The following is a 22467-nucleotide window of genomic DNA, read 5'->3' as shown; positions in this document are numbered from 1 at the left end:
CACCCACGCCGAGGGGCGCGGTCGGGAGGCGTGGGGACAGCGAGGTGTATTTATTCTGGCCCTAGAGCGGGTTACTGGGGCTGCCCTCAGCGCCCCAAGGAACAGTCCCAGAGCGGCAACTTCTGGGCCAAGAATTCAGCGGCCGTGGCTGGTCAGGTGGGGGCAGCTGTGGTTCTGTGACCTGATGCATACGCAAACATATTTTTTTTTGGGGGGGGGCATGTGGCCCACCCTTGAGGGTGATGTGGCGCCGAGTCAGCCTCTTTCCGGAGCGCAGACAGAGCAGGTCACGCTTAGCCCAGGCGGTCTGGAAGACGATCAGGGTAGGGGGCGTCTGCACCGCGGCGTCAGACTCAGCCGGAGGTGATGGGGTCTGGAGAGATGCGGGGCCCGCGCTCCAGTCCGCAGGAGCCGAGCAGCACGGGACTAGGCTGTGAGTGACGCGCACGGACTCAGGTGGAGCCAGGCCGGAGCCGGGACCCGCGGGCCGGCCGGCGGGCGCCTGGAGCTGCAGTCCGCGGCGCATCCTGGGAGCCCCGCGGGCCTCCGGGTGGCGATTCCAGCTGCGGGCAGCGAGAGGCGCTGATCCCGCGCGCACAGCTCGCCGCCAGCCGCGGGGGGCGGAGCCTGCCGGAGCCCCGCCCCTCCCCGGCCGCAGTCCCGCCTCCCCGGCTCGGGGCCGCCCGCCCGCCCAATCCCGTGCCCCGGGCCCAGCAGAGCCGGGCCGCTTGTCTGGCCGGCGGAGGCTGAGCGCGACCCTAGTCAGCCGCGGCGCCCGCCGACCAGCGACCAGCGTGACGCCCGAGAGCCGCGCTCCCCCTATTGTCTCCGGGACGCCCCGGCCCGCGTCGCCCGCGTGACGCCTGCCCTTCTCTTCCTCCCCGAGGGGAAGGCACGGAGAGAGCCGAGCGGCGCCCGGGAAGGGAGAGCGCTAGCCGAGGCCCCTGGGCCGGGCTCCGGGCTGGCAGGGGCGGCCGCGGAGGCGGAGGGAAGTGCGCGTCAGTCCCCGGCGCAGAGCGCTTCACCTCCGGGCTGCGGCGAGCGCCCGGCGGGCCCCGGGGTGGGTGGGTGGGGGGACTCGTTGGCCATGGACGGGAGATCGGGAGCCGGGAGCGCCCGGAGCTCGGGTCGGATCTCCGCGTAGGCACCTGAGTCACCGACGCTGAGCGGGGGGAGGAGAAGGTAAGACGACCGGGTCACCGGAGATCGCCAGCCTTGCCCCCTTCGTCGTCCCCGGGGACTCGCGCACCTTCCTTCCCGTGTCCCGAAGGCCTGGCTGGCTCCGGCGCTGGGCGCTTGTGCTGAGCAGGAGAACGTCCTGGATGGAGGTGCGGCCGCGCGTTCCGCGGTCCCCTCGCCTCTTCTCCCGGGGGCTTTTCCTTTCCACGTGAAAGGGTCCTTGGGAGCCGGGGGAGGCGGGATTGATCTCTCTCCCTTTCTCTGTGCGGTCGCAGGGAAGGGAACAATGGACCTTTCAAAGTCGGTGTTAAACCGCCCTTAAACTTTCTGGAGAGTGGGACGCGGACCTCGGGGAGAGGTTGACGGGGGGCGGGGCGGGTGGTTGGGGGAGTCCTGGCGCCCGTGCGCGCGCTGGTGCGTTTGGGGGCATCTTTGTCTCCGCACTATTCCCCTGGGCTGGTGGGTCCTCCGCCCTCCACCTTGCTTTCTCTAAGGTAAGGCGTGGCTTAAGAATCTGGGCAGCTTTCTGTAACATGGATGAATGGCTTCGGCCCTGGATTCTTCTACCCGGGTTTACTCCACAGAGTTGGGAGGTCCCGGTAAAGAAGGGGGCTCTCACTGCGAGGACCCCAGGTGCTGCAGCTCATGCTAATTACTATGTCCCAGCAATACATCCAAGGTCATGACTTGTCTGGATGCTCACTGGTAAAGGTTGATGTGTGCCACCAGATCTCTCTGTGGAGCGGAAGCAGCTCACTTAAATCCTCCGCACAAGGTTAGGAAAACAGACTTTGATATATGTCTCCTTTCATCAGAGGTTGCGGTGAAAGAGTGCCTAGTAATTGTGGGAACTTTTATTCTGCACATGGGCCGCTCACTGCCTCCATCCCCTGGTCGTGTGCCAGTGTGAAACATTGTGGCGCTGTGAAGTTACACATATTGAATGAAGGTGTGCAAATGTCTTGGGAGCTCTCACCAGTTAAAAAAAAAAAAAGTTGTAATTTAGAGGGGGAGGAGAAGAGATCGAAGCTTCACCTGAGCCGATGGAGGCCTGAATTCCCTGGGCAGCAAGGCATACCTGTTGGAAATGGCTGCTAAAAACAAATACATACATTTTACTGTGTGTGTGGAGGTATGTGTACGCGCGCGCTCACGTGAACACACACACACACACACACACTTCTTTTGTTACTTATGATGTCATTACTGTTAAGGAAGGTTGCTTTTTCCCAGCACTGGTTTAGGCATAGCCATTCCATGGCTAATGGAGGCAAGTATTTTTTGATTTATTCAGTAACCAGTGAGTTCCAGTCAAATCAATCAGGTCTTTCCTGAAACATCTACTCAGAAAATGGAAAACTCTGCAAGCACAGGCGGCGTAGGGGTGTTAGGAGGTAGGGTTGGGTAGGTAGTGATGCGGCCATTCTGAAGTTGAAAGGGTTCTACTTGCTACTGTGTGTCTCTGAGTAAGTTCCTGAAATTGAGAAAGATAAATTACATCTCTGAAATGGAAAGCTTAATCTTGGTAAAACTCACATTTGGAATGCTGCCTTAAATATATACGTTGTAAAGTGCTCTGAAATATTTATTGGTAGTGCACCATCCATGTAACCCAGCCGCCCACCCTTAGCCTAACATTAATTGCTCATTGTGTGCCCGACCTTCTGGAAGGAATCTAAGCCCTGCTGGTGTCGGTTTCTGTTGGGGAGAGAGGGAAGTCGATGGAGTGGTTGCAGCTGGGGAAGCCAAAGGGCACGGGAATTCCCTGCCTGTTGTACATTGCTCTTTTGCTGAAGAAATGAGTCATCCAGGGACACAAGCAAATTAACAGTGCTGAGGTCCTGCCAGTGTGTAAATGGTTGGGAGAACTACTTTGTGCACTTTTCTTTAAGAGAACAGAGTAGAAACTTAGTGGAGGTGGGACAGTACAACAGTTTCTGAAAAACAAAATGGGTTAAATCAGACAAAACAGTAGGGGCTGAAAACTGTGATCATAAGGATCATAGCACTATTTCCCTATTTTGAGACTGGGTCTCACTCTGTAGCTTAGGATGGCCTCAAACTGCTACATTTGTGAGTGGCTTTTACCACCACACCCAGAACTATCATTTTAAAATGTAAAGATACCAAGATTGACAGGCTTGAGGTCAGATATGGGTTTAAAACAAGGTTTTGGCATTTGATGACAATTTGCTATTGGGCAAATACCTCAGTTTTCTTTCTCTGTCAAGTTAGTTTAAAAATGCTTAATGGAATATTCTGATGATTCAGTTGAATTTGCTATGTACATAAAAATTACTCTATAAGCTAGTACTGTCTGTTTTCAACAGGCATTTTAAATGTGTTTATTTTAAGCTACAAATAGATGTAAATCATAGCTTAATGACACTAGTCTAAGACACAGATTTCTAGTGTCTTGGCCCCTTCCAAAATGGAAACAAGTCTTTGGACTTCAGGCTGGCTATTGTCCTGTGGTATTTCTCCCTAATCCTGCCACCTGCCCCTCCCATTCACAGGATTTTTTTTTTTTTTTTTTTTTTGGCTTGGGGTTGTGAGCATTGATTTGGAAGTATGGGCTGTCTGATACAGGGCCTCACTTGAGAGAGATTTGTGAGAGTTTGTACTGAACATCTTTCTTCCCCAAGCCAAGCTGCCTTTTACCTTCCTGTCTTCCAACAAGATGAATAATGGAGTGGGGGTGGTGTGGAGCTATCTATTCTGAGACCATGAAAATCACCCTTTCTAGTTTTCTCCATTTGGAAAGATGTGTAATTTTCAGCTAGACTGTTCAAGCTCTCAATAACAGCAGCTGTTGTCTAGTGAAATGTGAAACTTAAGCAATACTTGCTTTAGTTCTTCTATACTTGAAATGGACTTAAGCTCACCTGTCATTTTAATAAATTGCCTTTTGGTAGGAGCCCATACTCAGGTATTTAAAGCTACATGTGACTTTGGAGGGTGATATGAGTGTAAATTGGTGTTTTGGATCCTTCCATATGCCTAGTGTTAGGCTATAGTTGCAATGTTTCTTAAAAAATAATAAAGCAAGGAAGTGGAGACCCAGTGAGACTAACTAACTAGGTACACTTATGTAGCAAATTAATGGCCATGCTGGGACAAGGACCTCTTTGTCTCTGTTTCCAGACAGCACTTTTTTTCCTCTTTATTTATTTATTTGTTTATTTATTTGGATTTTTTCCAGTCAGGGTCTACCTCTAGCCTAGGCTAACCCAGAACACACAGTTTAGTCTCATGCTGGCCTCAAATTTACAACGATACTCCTACCTCTGCCTCCTGAGTGCTGGGATTAAAGGCGTGCTCTAGGCTGACTTATGTCTTTTCATCTCCTGTGTTCTAGGAGACATGGTACCCATGGTGGGGTGTTATTATTTGTAAAACATTTCTGTCAAGTAAGGAACATAAAAAATAATGTTAGCTTTATTTTCACTTTCTATAAACAGGATGAAAATCTGAAATATTGTAAAAATACACATTTTTCTTCCAAAGAAGCAAGTTCCTGGAAACATTATTCAGACTGTATAGAATAGAAATACTAGAAATAGTTTATATCTTCCTTTGCTTTCTCTGTTCTGGTCTTGGGAAGATTTTAATGTTGGCTGTCAGGTTAACTGTGTTCAGCAAATACCTTTTTGCATTTCTAGAGTTTGCAAGTCACAGAGCAGCAGGAAGGTAGGTAAATGAGATGTAAACTTTAATAAAACCTCTCTAAAAAGATGAAACACCTTGGGAAACTACTATCACCCCACAAATTTGTTTCAAAATTACTGTTGTCAGACTCCCCTTGCAAACATATTGTTACAACTTATTTCTGTTACATGGTGGAAAATGATAAACATTTTACATTGGTGGTGTAAGGGCTCCTTCTCAGTTTGGATAGTAAATAAAAGTATAGTTGTATTTAGTAGAAATTTATTTAGTTTTGAGACAGTCTCATATACTCCAGGCTGGTCTTCAACTTGTTGTGTTGAGGGTGACTGTGAACTTTTGATTCTCCTGCCTCTACTGCCCAAGTAGAGGAGAATTTTATGTTATGAAAAATTTACTGAAGAGGAGTTTGTGGCATTTTTAGCTTTAGTGTATTAAACCATTGAAAGTTCTCTTGGGCCATTGTTGCCTGAAAGCTATAAACATATGGAAATATTAGCTTAATCATACTGGTCTCAGCCATAGATTTCCAGGGTCTTGGCCATTTCTAGAATGGAAACAAGTGTTTGGACTTCAGGTTAGTGAATGCAGTTTTTAAGACAGTCCATTTTTAAGCCACAGTGAAAAGATCTGTTTTTATTGACTCTGAATTTGATGATGTGTCTTAAAACATACAAATTGGCGCCACAAGCTGGATGTCTTGATCAGACTGATTATTGATCTGAAAGCTCTTACCTAACTATTGACTTATACTTTGGAGACTGTAAGCTGTCTGTTAAAATGGTCTCTGCTAATGGTGACTATTCACTGAAGAATTATTTTCACATTGAAATTTGAAAGTTATTAACATTATGGATTAGTGAGTTTCATTTAGCCAAAGGCAAAAGGCCTGAGTCAGGCTTCAGAAGAAAGGAGAAGAATGAGTCCTTGGTGTTCCTTTTTTTAAAAAAAAAAAATTATTTGAGAGGGAGAGAATGGGTGCACCAGGGCCTCTAGCCACTGTAAACAAAGTCCAGATACATGCACCACCTTGTGTATGTGGCTTACATGGGTACTGGGGAATTGAACCTAGGTCCTTAGGCTTTACAAGCCTTAACCACTTAGCCTCAACCACTAAGCCATCTCTCTAGCCACTTAGTTTTCTTTTGATGCCCCTTAATGCCAACACTATAGAATCAGCTTTGCCACTTGTAAAAAAATGTATACTTCATAAATGAAAAACATGGCTATAATTGTTCAATAGAAGGGCACTGATAGCATTCTCCAGGCATCACATGGCACATTCAAATATCAGTAAGTGTTTTTAATGGTGAGGAACTTTGTAGGGTCCCTTTGAGATGCAGCTCACAGGCCAGATGAAAGATGAGTCATCTTTTCTGTTGGTTCACAGCATCCTTTTGTTAATGACAGTCCAGCCACTGCTATTTTAAGTGCTGGTGCTGATTTAGATAGACCCTGTCTGTCCTTGCTGGACAGCCACTCTTGCCCAGGCATGGTTAGCTAATGAATAACCTTTTCCAGCTATCTGGTTCCCATGTTGTCTTCACCTGATTGGCACCTTCAGGTATTTTTTTGTGCTGTCCTGTGTGCTGGCCTTGCAGCCCCCTGCTGGCTTGGCCTGCTTTCAGCTCTCCCTGGGATGCTGAACAAAGTTCAGCCATCACTGTAGTGCTGGCTAAGTCTGGTTCCTGAGAGTGAAGGAGGAAAAGGAGCAACGGAGCATTTTAAAGCCCATCAGCCAGCGACAGAGGCCGAAGGAAAATAGGAACGGATGCTTCCTTGTTTGCCCTGGAAGGACCTGAAGCCCCATCTGATACACTGTCACCCAGGATGGCTGCAGACAATACCTTGGCAGCTATTTCCTGTTTAGCTTATCACACCTGGATGGACTGGCCCCTCCTGAGTCAGTTTCTTTTGTTCATTTTTTTCTTTTTCTTTTTTTTTTATTCATTATAGGCAAAGGGAGAGGGAGAGAGAATGGGCATGGCAGGGCCTCCAGCCTCTGCAAATGAACTCCAGATGCATGCACCCCCTTGTGCATCTGGCTTACATGGGTCCTGGGGAATCAAACCTGGGTCCTTTGGCTTTACAGTCAAGTGCCTTAACACTAAGCCATTTCTCCAGCCTTGAGTCAGTCTCTTGAATCCATGAACCAATTAGGTTTTTCCCATGTACACATCCCTGAGTTTGATGATGAAGTCATTTTTATTAGATGTTTAATCCATAAATGGGCCTGGCACATGTGGATGTGAGGGGATTTTCTCCATCTCCTTTCCCTACTTTCCGGCCCGGCAAGGAAGCGGATGACTTATCTTTGCCTTGGGTCTTTAAACTAGCCTTCCTCCTGGATCCTAGTTCTTCCTAAAATCAACCTCATAATTATTTACCCTTCTAGGAGTTCTTTTTTTTTTTGTCAATTATTTGCTAATTTGGATAGGGACCCAAAAGTTGGGGTCCTCGAGCCTGGGTTCTCCTGCATCTTTATAGAATTTAATCCCTCCCTGTCTTTCAACTCTCTGGAGCCTGGAGGTCATGGGAAACATCAAGGCAACTGCAGAGAATATATAATGTCCCTTTGCTTGGCCTTGGTTTCATGTGCCCTGGGAAGAGATGGACTATGGTTCATATTTGCCTTGGAATTCACCAATAGGTAGACTGCTGCCTGCTGTGGTTCAAAGACTGAGACTTCTTCAGTCTGCTGTTTGCATTACCACGTTGGCCAATGCTTCAGTGGAATAAATCAGATCTTCCAGGCCACTTTCTTTGCCCCAGCATGCACTGGAGTTCCTTGTTTACTCTTCCTGCTCCCGACTGTCAGCACTGGACTAAACCTCGGAGTGGACCTCGGAGTGTTAGGGCTGTTTATAGTTTTGTTCTGAGGTTGTTTCTAACCATTCTTTCCCTTGTGTAGTAGAGTCCTTGGCTTAGGAGATGATCAAAATGAAGTTTTTCCTTTGTTCACTGTTTAGAAAGATATTTTGTGGGGGCGGGCAAAAGCGATGGTAGACCTGGGGCCTGGACCTTCTGAAAATTCTGTGCTTTGATGCTGTACTCAGTAGCCTGGATCATTGCAGCTTGGGCATTGTATTACTCATCTAGAATAGTTCTTGGTATGACAGGCATGTCTGGACATATTCATTGGGTAGTTATTGCTGTCACTGCATTTCAATATCAGTATATCACTAGACTGTGAACTTCTGGTGTGTCTCTGCTTGTTAATTAAACATACCTCTGTTGTTTTACAAGAGGACCCCCCCCCCCATCACTTCCAGCATTCCACCAAAGTAACTTTATTGGCTCTTTCTTCTTGAGCAGCATTTTAAAGGGTTGTCCCAGGCAGTCTGCAGAGAATGCAGCCCACAGGCAGCTCTGCCCTTTGCTGTAACCCTAATTAAATCAGCCTCCTTTAGGTCAGGCTCCAGCTTCGCTTCATTCTTTTGAAGGTCAGCTGCAAGGGGATGACATGCGTGAGCTGCCATTGTGTGCCTCTACACAGCCATCAGTCACTGTCAGCAGGTTGGAAGCCTCTCTTGTGTCTTGCCAGCCAGTTGGGAACAAGCGTGAAGTGGGATGGTATGAGGAGCCTTTGGAGGGAGGAGAGAGAGGAGAGGAGAGGGGAGAGCAAGCAGTGTTTCAAGGGTGAGAAGGAGAGAAAGGAGTCTAAGGAACAAGAAGAACAGGACAGAAAGAAACAGTGGAGGACTGAGAGGTGAGTGACCCTGTCCTTTGTTTACTTTTTCAAGTTGAGGAACAATATTACTGCAGCTCACCTTTTAGTTGTGCTAAGAAGAAAGGACAGCAAATACAGGGAGGGATCTAGTTGGCTTTTATTTTGCCTTCATGACTGGGGGCAGCTCCCTTTCTGCAGAACCGAATGAGAGCTGCTATCAACCAGGCCCACAGCGAGCAGTGGGCTTTGTTAGGCGGGAACAGGAAACTGAACTCCAGGTTAACAAGCTCATAGGCAGGTGACTTTGTTTCTGAGAGGGAAAGCTGACAGGACAGCCTTTCTATTTGGACTCAGGTAGACTGCCATCTCTTTGCAGGGAAAAAAATCTGTTTGGATCTTTTTTTTCCCTTTCTTCAAATTTAATTTTGTTTATATTGTGTTCAGCATGAGTGATTCCATTTTGGTTTGGGCTGCTCTGTTCATTCTACAACATCACCACCCACCCTCCCACCCGACCTACTGTCATTTCTGGCTGGGCAAGGGTACTGCCATTTTGAGGGTCAGCAAACTCCTATTTTTGTTTTCCATGGGTTATTTTCTGATTGTAGTTTTGTTCTTTTCCTGGCACAGTATTACAACTAAAAGATGGCTTTTCTGAGCAGAAATATAATTTTTTATAAAAATACTTATTCCAATTCAAATGATTAGCAAAAAGTTTTTTCTTTTAAATATACCTTATTTGAAAGGGAGAGGAGGATAAAAAAGAGACAAGCACCAGGGTATCTTGCCACTATACAGGAACTCCAGACGCATGTACCCCTTTGTGCATCTGGCTGTACATGGGTACTGGGGAATGGAACACAAGCCATCAGGCTTCATAAGAAAACATCTTTAACTGCTCAGCAATCACTCTAGCCCATAGTTTTTTTTCTTTTTTAAAAAATTTTGTCTTTTTAGGTTTATATGCTTCAAGTAGTCTTTCTAATTTCTTGTTTTATATTTTAGTAGAGGTAGCAAATTTTAGGGGGATTTTTCTTTTGAGGGCAATAATGTGATTAATACATGGTACCGAGTTTAGAGAATATCATTCCTTACAGTGTCTACACTAATTAAGTGGAGAGAGCAGGCAGGGGAATATAAAATAATGTGTTAACTTATTTATTTATTTTTAGAGAGAGAGGGAGGAAGAGAATGTGGTGCTCCAGAGCATCTAGCCACTGCAGATAAACTCCAGATGCATATGCCACCATGTGCATCTGGCTTAAATGGGTTCTGGGAAGTCCAATGTGGGTCCTTCTCAGGCAAGTGCCTTAACCATTAAGCCATCTCTCCAGCCAAAAATAATGTTTTTTAATCCTTTATCCTTTTACTTTATAAGGGGAGGCTTATAATTAAGGGCTTATGAACATTGCCTTGGGCACACTCAGCTTAAAGCAAAACAGGATTAATATAAGTAAACTAATTCCAATGGAAGTCAGCAAAACTTTGTTTTTTGCTAACATACCAGAGCCAGACACTTGCAGGTGATTGTGACTCATCCTGATTTTGAACTAAGAGATGTGGCCGAGGCAGAGTTATGATGGAGAGTGCGCCCTGTTGCAAGTGGGAAGGTGCTGTCCTGTTGTGCCAGTTGCAGGGGTTTTAATTATTTGGGGCTGTGCTTACATAAAGTCACACAAATCTCTGCAAGAAAGTACAATTAATGTTTTTTAACACTCTATTTTCTCCCCACCTGACTGTGTATAGACACAGGATTTCTGCTGAATTCTTTATCGTCATTGTTTTAGAAAAATGTATTTTATTCTGTATGCATTGAGAATAGAATATGTAATATATTATGCTCCTGTAAACGATAAATAACCTACCAAACCTCTTTGTTTCAGAAAAACCTATTTAAAATGTATTCAAGTATACAATCTTCAGGAATTGATCACACTTAAGTATTTATTTGAGAGTTGGAAAAATTAAAATGCCCCCAAACTCAAGAGTTATTTATTGTTGAACAATTTGTATGTTCAAGGTTGAGTTCATTGTTTAACAGCAGACACAGTATATGTGGAAAACAAAACGAAATTAAACACCCCCTCACCACCACTACAAAGCAAACCAAGCCAAAGAACCTGAGATTCACTTTGATTGTGTGTCTTCTACATGTAGAAGATTGGGAATACAGAAACTTTAACTGAAAACTCAAGGCTTAGGGATTAACAGTAAATACATATACTTATAGTAATATCCATTTTGTTTTCATAAATTCACATACAGTACTTATTTGGAGTATTTTATTTTTGTGGCATTTTTAAAAATTTCTTTGGCATACCGGTAATTATGTCATACCGATTTTCTAAGTTCTTAATAAAAGGAAAAGTTTCTTTAGCCAAATTTTGCCTTATTATACTGAAACTCATAGAAAGCAAAGACTAATATTTGGTTGGTTGCTATTTTAAAAACCATTTGTTGATCAAAAAGAAGGCATTTGAGTAGATCATGCTAGTTTCTTAGCTTTTACAACCTTGGATTTTTTATTTGAACTTATAAAAGGGGAGAGGCGGCAGCATGGTGGAGACATGGCTCAGTGTTTAAAGGCACTTGCCTGCAAAGCCTGACACAGTGGGTTCTATTCTCCAATGCTCATGTAAAGCCAGACACACAAAGTGGCATATGCATCTGGATTTTGTGTTTGCAGTGGTGAGAGGCCCTGACACGCCTATACACACACAGACACACACACACACACTCTCTCTCTCTCAAATAAATCAATAAATATTTAAAAAGTATATAAATGGGATTTGAAGTAGCTTAAGTGAAGCAAAAGGAGTGCATTTTTATTAGGTGTTCAGCATGATTGGAACTCCAGATCCTGGAGCTCTTCTGCATTGGGTAGAAGGGCCTGGTGGTTTGGGGGACTGGTGATAAGGAATGGAGTGTCTTCCATCACTCTAAGTGCTGAGCACCTAAAGTGGGCAATTCCATCTCAGCAGTAAAGAGACCATTGAACGAACTCTTACTGGTTCTGCATTACCGCCACTGTCTCTGTAGATCCACCCTTTATCACAGCATTTCTTGCTGTTAGCATAGCAATATAGTAAAGTGGAATGTTTTCCCTTTTCCTACATGTGTGCTGCATTTCATAGTGTGTGGTTGAAACCATTACAACTTACTGTGAAGTGGTAGAATTCCTATTTGCAGTTGTAAATAACACTTTCAGTCGTCAAATTTCATATTATAATTATAGTTTGTTATAGTTAAACATGCACTAACTTTTTTGCTGAAGTCATGTTCTTAATTTTTCCATATTGAAAGCAGTAACAAAGAGAGTTTAGTTAAATTTGCCAGAACCTCAAAAATGTTGAAGGATTAATTGGAAAATTCCAATCTGTGTGTCTGAGAAAGAGGTAGAGGGAAGGGAAGGAAAAAGGAAGAGAGATAAAATGTGTGTGTGTGTGTGTGTGTGTGTGTGTGTGTGTGTGTGTGTGAGAGAGAGAGAGAGAGAGAGAGAGAGAGAGAGATACAGAGAGAGAGGTAGAAGGAGTAGGTAAAAAAGAAAGAAAGGAGAGGAAAGGACAGGAGAGAAGAAAGGAGAAATCTGTAACTTAACAGGTTCTTTGGGACCATGCGTAAAACCCAATCAAACAGATTAAATGAGGATGGATTTAATTTTTTAAACCATTTGTCTGTTTTCTGTCAAGTATATATGTGTATAAATGTTGATTTGTGTAGATATGTACATATACATACAGACATATACATCCTTTGAGTAAAAATATATGTGTGCACATATTTGGAAGATATATGTATAAAACACACTACACATGTGCCCTTACATTTATGGTGAATTCCTTTGCAGGATTATGCTTTAATTTCAGCAACCACTTACTGAATACCTATTACGTGTGAGACCCTGTGAAAATACCGAGCTGAAAAGATGGACAAGCACATGAATGAACTAAAACATGAGACCCAAACCAAGACTTTGGCAGCAATCAGGGAAGAATGAACAGAATGTGCATGTGGGGATTGTGAGGAAGCTTCCTAGATGAGGCAGGGCAGTGCTTGAAAACTCAGTTACTTGAAACCCAGTATATTTTCTCAAGATTATATCCCCCTTCTTAGGTTAAAAAAGTCTGGTATCCTTTAACATTATTGAAATTAAAATATTTTTTTTCTGACTACTTACTGTGACATTGTTATCAAAGAAATTAATTGGATGCTCTTTTATAAACTGTGTGTATTCCTCCTGCCTTTAGTTACTTACGGTTTGAGGCAATACATACTTATTTTACTAGAAAAAAGTTTTTATAATAACTGAATTTTCAGGGAGTCTGTTTTGGGGGTAGGGAATTACTAAGAATTGGATAGGTTCTTTGAATGCTTACTTTTTTCTTGCATTTATAAGTCAGGTTTTCATATAGTCTCAGACATTTCTTTAATTATCTACTTCAAATATTTACCTAAATTAACTGTGTAACATTTTTAGTTTTTTGCCCTCTTGTTTGATTAAAAACCAAGCCGTTTGGGCTTACCACTTTTCATCACTGAGTAAGTAAATACAAAATAATTCTTTCAAGGAATTTTGTGGTATCATCTAATACCAAAATTTAGCTTTAAAAGCAGTGGAATGCATTTCCAGCTGACCTGCAGTCCCCCCATTGTGGATGCTCTGTGTTATTTTGTGGGTCCTCACTGTGGTAGCCTTAGGAGGCATCAAACTATGGATGTCTTCTTCCTGCATAGTCTGTTTCCCACTCTAAGAACCACCTTTAAGAAGTGCCCTGCACTACGAACAAACACACCGCATTGAAGTGAAGTATTGGCCCTTCGTAGCATTCAGGTGATGTCTTGCATGTGTGGAAGCCTGGTTGCCCGAGGAATTGTCACTGTCCTCTGCTGTTTTCTGGGTGCAGAACTCAGACAAGTGCTCCAAGTAGTCAGAACCACTTTATGGGTTAGGGAGCCATGGTTGAGCTGGGCTGGCAAACTGGATGGCATTTCCATAGTATTGTGTTGGTGAATTTCAGAGGGCCTTCCAAGCAAGTAACTTAACGTTGAATTGTGGAATTGTATTTTTTTGAAGATGTTGCAGATCTATCCCGGAGGGACTTCCTAACATCAGTCCTCTCCTGACAAGAGCACGGCTGCTTCCTGAATTAGGGAAATGCCTTGTTTCATGAATAATTTAGATCTATAACTAGCAGTTCATGTATTCAAAGGAATTGGTTCATAATACTGTGCAGAGTCAAACCGTAAGTGTGAAATAAAATGTAAAGGTGTGGTATTTATATATTATAATTTCAAATATCTCAATGAACTGAGAGGGAATTTACTTAAAACATGATTTTTTTTTTTTGGCCAGGTGTGGTGGCACACATCTTTAATCACAGCACTTGGGAGGCAGAGGTAGGAGAATCATTGTGAGTTTGAGTTTGAGGCCACCCTGACATTACATAGTGAATTGCAGGTCAGCATGGGCTAGAGTAAAGCCCTATATTGAAAAAAAAATTAAAAAGCAAGAATTTTTTTTCCCTCTTCTAAAACGTTGGTGCCAGCAAAATGTTACTTCTTAAAACAAGAGAGCATGTGTGTTCGTTTACACTTTACAATCAAATAGGCTGAAGGACTCAGAAGATAACTTTTGGTTTGAGGCAGAGGCCATCTAGAACTTCATATTAAGTTGGCCATTTTGTGACTTTGACAACACAAAATATTCTCTTATTCTCAGTGGACTGGCAACTCCATTGAGCCTCTCACTGCCTTTCTTTTTTTATGTGGGTACATCTGGTGGCACATTATCTCCCACAGAAGGGCCCTCCAGCCTGATAAATAATCATAGCCCTTTTCACCCTGAACAATGAGGCTTTGGAGGCCTGCAGACTGAGGAGCCAAGATCCCCACTCCTTTCTGCACAGATCATGCTGGTGATTCCCTTTCCTCCCACAAGCCTGGAGCTCAGAAATATCTGGTCTATGTCCTCCTTTGTTAGTGAAGGACCCTGAAGAGGGTTTTTGTCACACACTGCTCTGTTCGAGCAAGACATAGCCATTATTTGAGTCTCCTGCTCAGCACATGCAACAGGCTTTTTTTCCTTTTTTTTTTTCGCTAGCAACTTGAATCATGACATTTTTCCTTTGTCATGAAGTATACGTGCCATTTAAATAATTACTCTTGTTTTCACATCAAACCATCATTGTGACAGGTGCATATTTGTGACCCCTTGTAAACTCAGAATCAGTTCCTGATTAGATTTCCTTTCTCTTCCCCACTAACTTTTAGGTCCTTTAGTTTCTGGGAATGTTTGTTTGTGATTTCTCTAATGACCATCATGTGTTTCATGTGTTTGCGGATGGTTGAGAGCATCATGGAGGCATACATGAGACTAAGACCATGCTCACTGGAAGCACAGGAGGGATGTCACCGTGAGGTGGATGACATCCGGCAGCTGGGCTACTCTGGTGCTGGAGGGAGACTCATGGGAAAAGAGGCTGAACGTCATGCCCGGGAAGCCACTGAGCGCATCAGACCTGGCACCAGTCACCGCAGTGAGGCTGTGGTATAGCCAGCTCTTCCCGCCTCCTCACCCTCCCTCCCTAACAACGTTTCATTCACAACTTACGCTTCCCAGTGCTGACTATAAAGAACAGAGACAGGAACTGCCCTTTTTGTGTGTCAGCTTCTCATAGCTAAAAAAGAATGACAAACTGTCAGTTCAGGGCCCTTTGACATGGACAACGCCTGAGAAGATGAACGTACTCCTTCAGGCCGCTTGGGCTCTGACTGCACCCTTGCAAAATGGCGGGAGCCCCATCATTAGAGTCAGAGTACCCAAGTTGAAGTCTTGGATTTCTCCACTAACTGTGATGTTTGGCAAAAATCAGTTAACCTTTCTCGGCCTCAGTTTTTTCTTTTGATCAAAAAGGGATAATAGTAACTTGTGGATTTGTTGGATTAAGTATGTCAAATGAGTCAGTATGACAAAAGATATTGAGAACAGTGCTCAATGGTAAATGCATTTGAGCTTTTTTTTTTTTTTAACCCATATGATCTGAACTGTAGTGTTCTTTTTGGAGACAGCATCTGATGTAGGCCAGGCTTGTCTGTTTTTAAATTTTATTGACAACTTTGAAAAATATATATGTGTGTGTGTGTGTGTGTGTGTGTGTATAAATTATGCCATGATTATAATCCCGTCCCACCATCCTGCTTTTCCTCTTTCCTGTATCCTGTTCACATTGAATCCCTTCTGTCCAACTAGCTTGTCTTCTGTTTTTATATCATCATTTCCCCCACTCCTACTATTCAGGTCTTGTGTAGGTAGCCAGTGTGAAGTCATGAATACCATGGCCACTGTGAGTCTGTAAGCAGTATTACAAAACACTATACCCTTTCCTTTGGCTCTTAAATTCTTCCCGCCACTTCTTCTGCAGTGAGCCTTGGAGAGTGTGATAGAGATGTCTCACTTAGTGCTGAACATTCAGCTGTCACTTCACAGCACATTGGTGAGCTTTCTTTTTGGTTTTTCGAGGTAGGGTCTCACTTTAGCCCAGGCTGACCTGGAATTCACTATGTAGTCTCAGGGTGGCCGCGAACTCACGGTGATCCTCCTACCTCTGCATCCCGAGTCCTGGGATTAAAGGCGTGTGCCACCATGCCTGGCTTTTGGTGAGCTGTTAGTCACCACCAGCCTAGTCTTAAATTGCCTATGTAACCAAAGATGGCCTTGAACTCTTGATTTTCCTGCCTGTACCTGGCTCCACCTCCTGAGTGCGCAGTGCTGGGGTTACAAGATTTACCACCACTTCAGGCTAAACTTGACATTTTAAAGTGTGTGGTATTGGTGTGTGTTTGGTCCTCCTTGTATCATGTTGCTCGCCTCTCACAGCCGTTTTCCAGTCAGACTGGCTGACCAGTAAGCGCCGCTGATTCTCCTGTGTGAGCCCATCTCGGCAGCGGGAGTCTAGGCACATGTGGCCACCACCGGCTTTCTGTGGGGGTGCAGGTGGTGGAACTTTGTAAGCCCACCGTGTGGCACTCAGAGGGCCTTAGTGGACATTTAACTTCAGTTTGAAGAGCTTAAGCATTGTGATGCTCAAAATATGACCACTTGCTTCAGTGACCCCAAAGTGTGGTTTGACCAAATGTTAATCCTGAGCCCTCTTTGCAGCAGTTGGGCTAGAATCAAAGCAGCAAAGATCCCAGAAATTTATGTTGCTAACAGGCTTCCTTGGTGATTTCTTACCTATGCTGAAATTGAGAACACTCGGTAGAACTGTTGGCTGTAGCTTGGGAATATTGAAATGTTAGCAGATGCTTGGATCCTAGGCTTCCATATCTCCATTTAATTTGTTGTGGGGTGTGGCTGTGGGCATTGGCAGTAGCAGGTGGTTGTAGCCTGTAGGTGGAGTGGTAAACAATGGCTTTAGAAGACAGTTAAAGTACCAGTCAATAGCTTATGGTATCAGGGATATAAACTGATTGGGTTTGATCCTCAATCCTGAATAAATGAGTGTGGTGGCACACAACTTTCTCAATACTCAGGAGGTGGAAACAGAAGACTAAAAAGCTCAAGGTCATCCTCAGCTGCATAGTGAGTTCCAGACTGGCCTGGGATACATGAGACATGAGACCACCTTTTTTTAAAAGTTATTAAAATGATTACCAGGGTGGGGATAGAGTTGCTCTTTGGGATGATGGAAGGATGAGGATGATGGCTGCATAACTTTGTGAATACTATTAATTCCACTGAACTTGGAAACAGTTAAAATGACAATTTTTTAATTATCTTTATCTTATCATAATAAAACAAAAGCATTTTAGAGATCAGGATGGGGAACAATAGTAAAGTGTGAGCTTACCAAGGGAAAGGTTCTGAATATGATCCCCAGCAGCAATTAAAAAAAAAAACAAATCTCAAAACTTAAGAAACACAGGTCGTGTCTTCAAGTCCCCAGTACTTGGGATGCCGAGGTCAGACAATTGCCATGAGTTTGAGGTCAGCCTAGGTTACACAGTGAGTTCGAGGCCAGCCTAGCACATAGAGTAGGACTCGGTCTCCAAAAAAAAGAGTTTTAAATTCAGTATATTTCCACAGTTAGAACCTTATCCATATTTTATTTTTATTTTCACAGTGACAGTATCATGTATGCCACTGGCTCCAGGGGACACTCCCCTGCTTTCTTGCAACCTCAGAATGGAAACAGCCACCGAGCACCCGGTTACGTCCCTGGGAAGGTTGTCCCCTTACGTCCACCCCCTCCTCCAAAGAGCCAAGCTTCAGCCAAATTGATGTCCATCAGACAAGAAGCCCCAGCAACATTTGCATTCTCACCTGAGGAGCCCCAGACACCCCAAGAGAGCCGGAAGCAGAAGAGACACAAGAACACCTTCATTTGCTTTGCTATAACTAGTTTCTCATTTTTTGTTGCACTTGCTATCATTTTGGGAATATCCTCAAAATATGCTCCAGATGGTAAGTGTACACATAGGCATTGATGCACACATGTGTGGTAGGACGTACTTCAGAAAAACAGATAAGGGGAAGAAGTTATGGAGATTTTACCTTTTTTTTTTTTTTTTAAAAAAAAAAAACAAAACCTTAGACTGTCTTTAGCTAACTGTGCTCAATTGGATAATGTGATTAAGAAATATCTTTCAAGCCAGGTGTGGTGGTGCATGCCTTTAATTCCAGCATTTGGGAGGCAGAGGTAGAAGGATCGCCATGAGTTTGAGGCTACCCTGAGATTACATAGTGAATTCCAGGTCAGCCTAGGCCAGAGTGAGACCCTACATCGAAGCCCCACCTCCAAAAAATGAAATATATTTCATTAAATAACTGAAGGCCCAGATTCTTGTCCAGTTTCCACCTGTCCCATGCTTGGGCTGCTCCTGGGGCTTCCCTCAGTAATGCTTTTTGTGTCTTCAATGAACTTTTAGGCCAGCACAATATCATTCTTTGTGGTAACTATGATTTTTGAACTGACAAAAGTTGTTTTTTTTCCTTCTTCAGTTGTTTGTTTATTTTGGCCATAGTGGTAAAACAGACAAATTTTTTAAAAAAGAAGATACTAAAAAGGCTGTGTTTTATGATTTTAGCATTTGGCTTTATGTGGGGACTAGGGAGTTGAACCTTAGACAGGCAGCCTTTGTATGCAAGTGCTTTAGCCATTGAGCCATTTCCCTAGCTTGTGTTTTCTGATTTGAAATATACTGCATGCATATGTGCAAATTCTGATATGTTTGTCCAAACTCATCCATTCTTTCATAGTTAAGTATCACATAGGGAAGCTTTCACTTCATAAATAGTTTTTACTTTTTAAGAAGCCACATCAGAAATTTAATAGTAGCATATTAATTCTGAGTAGTTTTGAAGTCGTTAACTTCAGTGTAATGCCAGCAAACAGTTCCTTCATAAAATTACTTCATACTAGTGCCTCACTTAACTGTATGTCAGAGGACCCAGGGTTGAGATGAAGAAAATTACAACCCGACTGAGCTTCTATTATCTGCCCTTCCCCCCACCCCCCAGGTAAGGTCTTACTGTAGTGCAGGCTGACCTGGAGTTCACTATGTAGTCTTAGAGGAGCCTTGAACTCACAGTGATTCTCTTACCTCAGCCTCCTGAATACTGGGATTAAAGGTGTGTACTACCATGCCTGGCTTATTGTCTGCTTTTTAAAAAGGAAAAATTTAATGTTTTTAATATAAAATATATCACTGACTTGTGTCAGCTTAAATGACTCCTTAAGTGGACATAACAGTTGAGGGTCTTTTTACTCTGTAAAAAAATTTTTATATATTTATTTGAGAGAGAAAGAGAGACAGACAAGACATACCGACTGACTGACTGACTATGGGCACGCCAGGGCCTCTTGCTGCTGCAAGTGAACTCCAGACACATGTGATACTTTGTGCATCTGGCTTTATGTGGGTATTGGGGAATTGAAACCAGGTGCTCAGCTGGCTTTGCAAGTAAGCACCTTAACCACTGAGCCATTTCCCAGCCCCCTCCCCCTCAGCTCTTACTCTTTATAAGACTTACAAATGCTATTTTATATAAGTTTTATGGGTACTTTAGGGAATTGATACATTTTAAGGATTTGAGGGGAATATACAGGAAGCAAGAGAGATGATCATGTCCACATCTTTGTTGATCCAGCAGTGGGCCATATTATGAATTCAGAAAATTGATTTCCACTGCATGTACTACTGACTTCCTTTCCCTTTCCCCAGGAGAATAACGATGTTCTGATTCATAGTTCCCAAGTGATCTGTAGGAAAGGGATGCTGGGCAAGTGGGAAATCAGGGTTGAACTCTGAACTCTGGCTTTCTTTGGTATGTTCACAATCTATCAAGAACACTTGATTGCTGATGTGGTTCTTTGAGTCAGTTCTTCGGTTTCATGCTGGCAATGTAAGTGCAGACTATCAGTGGAAAGATCTAGTATGCTGAAATATTTCAGAGTCAGCCTCACTGTGGTTTTTGCTGTTAGGAATGTGCTCACCACTTTACAAGTGGGTAGCCTGGAAGGTGGGGCTGCTTGAGCTGTTTTCAATGGTTTATGCACACCATGCATTTTCTCATTTAAATATAATTTACTGGACTGGAAGGAATCTGGCTGGAATTTTTGGTTATGGTTCTAGTGGAGAGTGCTTTCTGGGGAATAATTATAAACAATTAAGGGATTATGTAATTATTAAAGTGGATCTATATCTCCAAAAATTGAAATTCCTTCTCCCTAGCTCATAAGTGTATGGACACATACACTTGCTTCTTATAACATTGTGGAGAATTATAGCTAACTATCTTATGGAAAGAGAGAAGTTAAATAAAAGCTTAAGAAATTCTTAGTATTAAGTTAGAAATAATTTGACTCCTTGTTTCTTTGGTGGGAAGAAATGTACTAAGGATTATTTTTATTTTATTAATTTATTTTGTAGTGCTGGTGGTTGTACTCAGGGCTTTGTCCATGCTAAGAATAAGCAAGCTTTCTACTGTCCAGTTACAGCCCTTGTCCCAATGATTGTCTTTAGTATAATCATAAAGGTCATTGATTTATCTGAGAGTTAAATATCCATTTTGAGATTGGCATGGGAAACTAATTCCATTGATTAATTACCAAGAGCTTAATTAGTGGTAACTAGTGCAAATAAGCGTAGGCAGTATAAGAGTGTGTCATAGGAGGTCGATAGCACTGGGGCTCTGCAAGTTCAAATGAGGGTTCCAAAGCTTTGTTTCTGTGTCCAGTATGCGTGTGCCGTAGTCAGTCTCTGCTTTTTCATCCTATTCATCTTCCACCATCACAAAAGTATTTCTTGATGGGGTCCGGTGACATTTGTTCATTGCTACATTTGCTTAATTTAAACGCAGGTGATTAACAAATGGACCTGGATGGCAGTGGGCACTTGAAGTTGTTGTATTTTTTTTCTCTTTGTGCCCCTCCTTTTTTTTGAGGAAAGCTCAGCAGATTGACTTTTTTTTTTTTTTAAATGTGAGAGAGTGAGAGAAAGAGAGAGAGAGAGAGAGAGAGAATTGGTGTACCAGGGCCTCCAGCCACTGTAATGGAACCCCAGATGCTTGTGTCATATTGTGCATCTGGCTTACATGGGACTTGGAGAGTCAAAACATGGGTTCCTAGGCAAACCCCAACTGCTAAGTCATCTCTCCAGCCCTTCGTGCTTCTCTTATATGAACACTATCCTTCGGGGTCAGGTCTAGTGTCACCTATTCCATGAAGCTGCCTCAGTGACTCCAGCCGCATCCTCCTTTGAGGTCCTTTATATACCAAAAGTAGTAACTACCTCAGTATTCACCATGTAATAATTATTTCATATGTGGTGGCTTTTTCTCCCAGGCTAGCTTGTAAATTCTGAAGGACTATGATCTCCTTCAGTACCTTATAAATTTTTAAAATATATACATTTTTAGTTATTTATTTGAGAGAGAGAGAATGATTAGGCATGCCAGGGCCTTAAGTCTCTGTAGATGGTCTCCAGATGCATACGCCACCTTATGTGGGTCCTGGGGAATCAAACCTGGGTCTTTTGGCTTTGCAGGCAAAGCGCTAAGCTATCTTTCCAGCCCTAGAATTTTAAAAATATTTTTACTCACTTATTTATTTGAAAGAGAGTGAAAGGCAGGTAAGAGAGAGGGGGAGCATGGTGTGCCAGGGCCTCTAGCCACTGTGCAGAACTAAAGACACGTGCCAACTTGTGTATCTGGCTTTACGGGGGTTCTGGGAAATTGAACCTGGGTTCTTTTACTTTGCAGAAAAGCACCTTAACCACTAAGCCATCTCTCCAGCCCTACTTTAAAAATTTTACAGAGGGGACAAAGAGCAGTGTTCAGAACATCTTTAATCATTTCAGTTGATCAAAATTAAGTGCTAACTTTTTCCCACTTCTAAATATTTAGTACATAAGTAACTTAGTTTTATTATCAGCTGTTCAAGAAGCAAGCTACAGGGCTGGAGAGATGGCTCAGCAGTTAAGGCACTTGCCAGAAAAGCCGAAGGACCCAGGTTTGTTTTCCCACTATCCATGTAAAGCCAGATGCACAAGGGGGCACATGTATCTCGAGTTTGATTACAACCTACAGTGGCTAGGAGACCCATTCTCTCTCCCTGGCTTCCTCTTTCTTTCACTCTGTCAAATAAATAAACTTTTTAAAAAAGTAGCAGGTTATAATTCTAATAAAAGAGCATTGCAAGTAAAGAGCCCACTTCTTAAAGGAAAGGCGGAACTTCCACACCACTCAGCTTGCTGAATAATCTTGGGTTTGGCTTCTCTTATCTGTAATTTCCTCATCTGTGAAAATGAGAAGTCATTTTTTTTTCTTTAATTTTAGATTCTTAGTAATTACAGTCTCCTTAGAATTACATGAATGTGATTGTTACCTGTTGCTTTGGCAAAATCAAATAGTGTAATTTACAGTATTATCAATTTGCTAGGCAACATGGCTT

The 22467-nt window shown here is 43.1% G+C and overlaps 1 protein-coding gene across 1 annotated transcript in view; it reads left to right on the top strand.

The window, feature by feature from the left end:
* Window positions 1–1077: 1077 nt before the first annotated feature.
* Window positions 1078–22467, top strand: part of Cemip2 (cell migration inducing hyaluronidase 2) — an 87096-nt gene continuing 65706 nt past the window's right edge. Inside the window, exons 1-2 of the mRNA XM_004652983.2 lie at window positions 1078–1182; window positions 17638–17978. Of these exons, the coding sequence (XP_004653040.1) occupies window positions 17648–17978 (331 nt within the window). The 5' untranslated portion in view covers window positions 1078–1182; window positions 17638–17647. The remainder of the gene's footprint in view (window positions 1183–17637; window positions 17979–22467) is intronic.

The sequence above is a fragment of the Jaculus jaculus genome, chromosome 1 (assembly GCF_020740685.1).
Source record: "Jaculus jaculus isolate mJacJac1 chromosome 1, mJacJac1.mat.Y.cur, whole genome shotgun sequence".
In the NCBI taxonomy this organism is placed as follows: domain Eukaryota; kingdom Metazoa; phylum Chordata; class Mammalia; order Rodentia; family Dipodidae; genus Jaculus; species Jaculus jaculus.
This window is presented reverse-complemented; position numbering and strand designations above follow the sequence as displayed.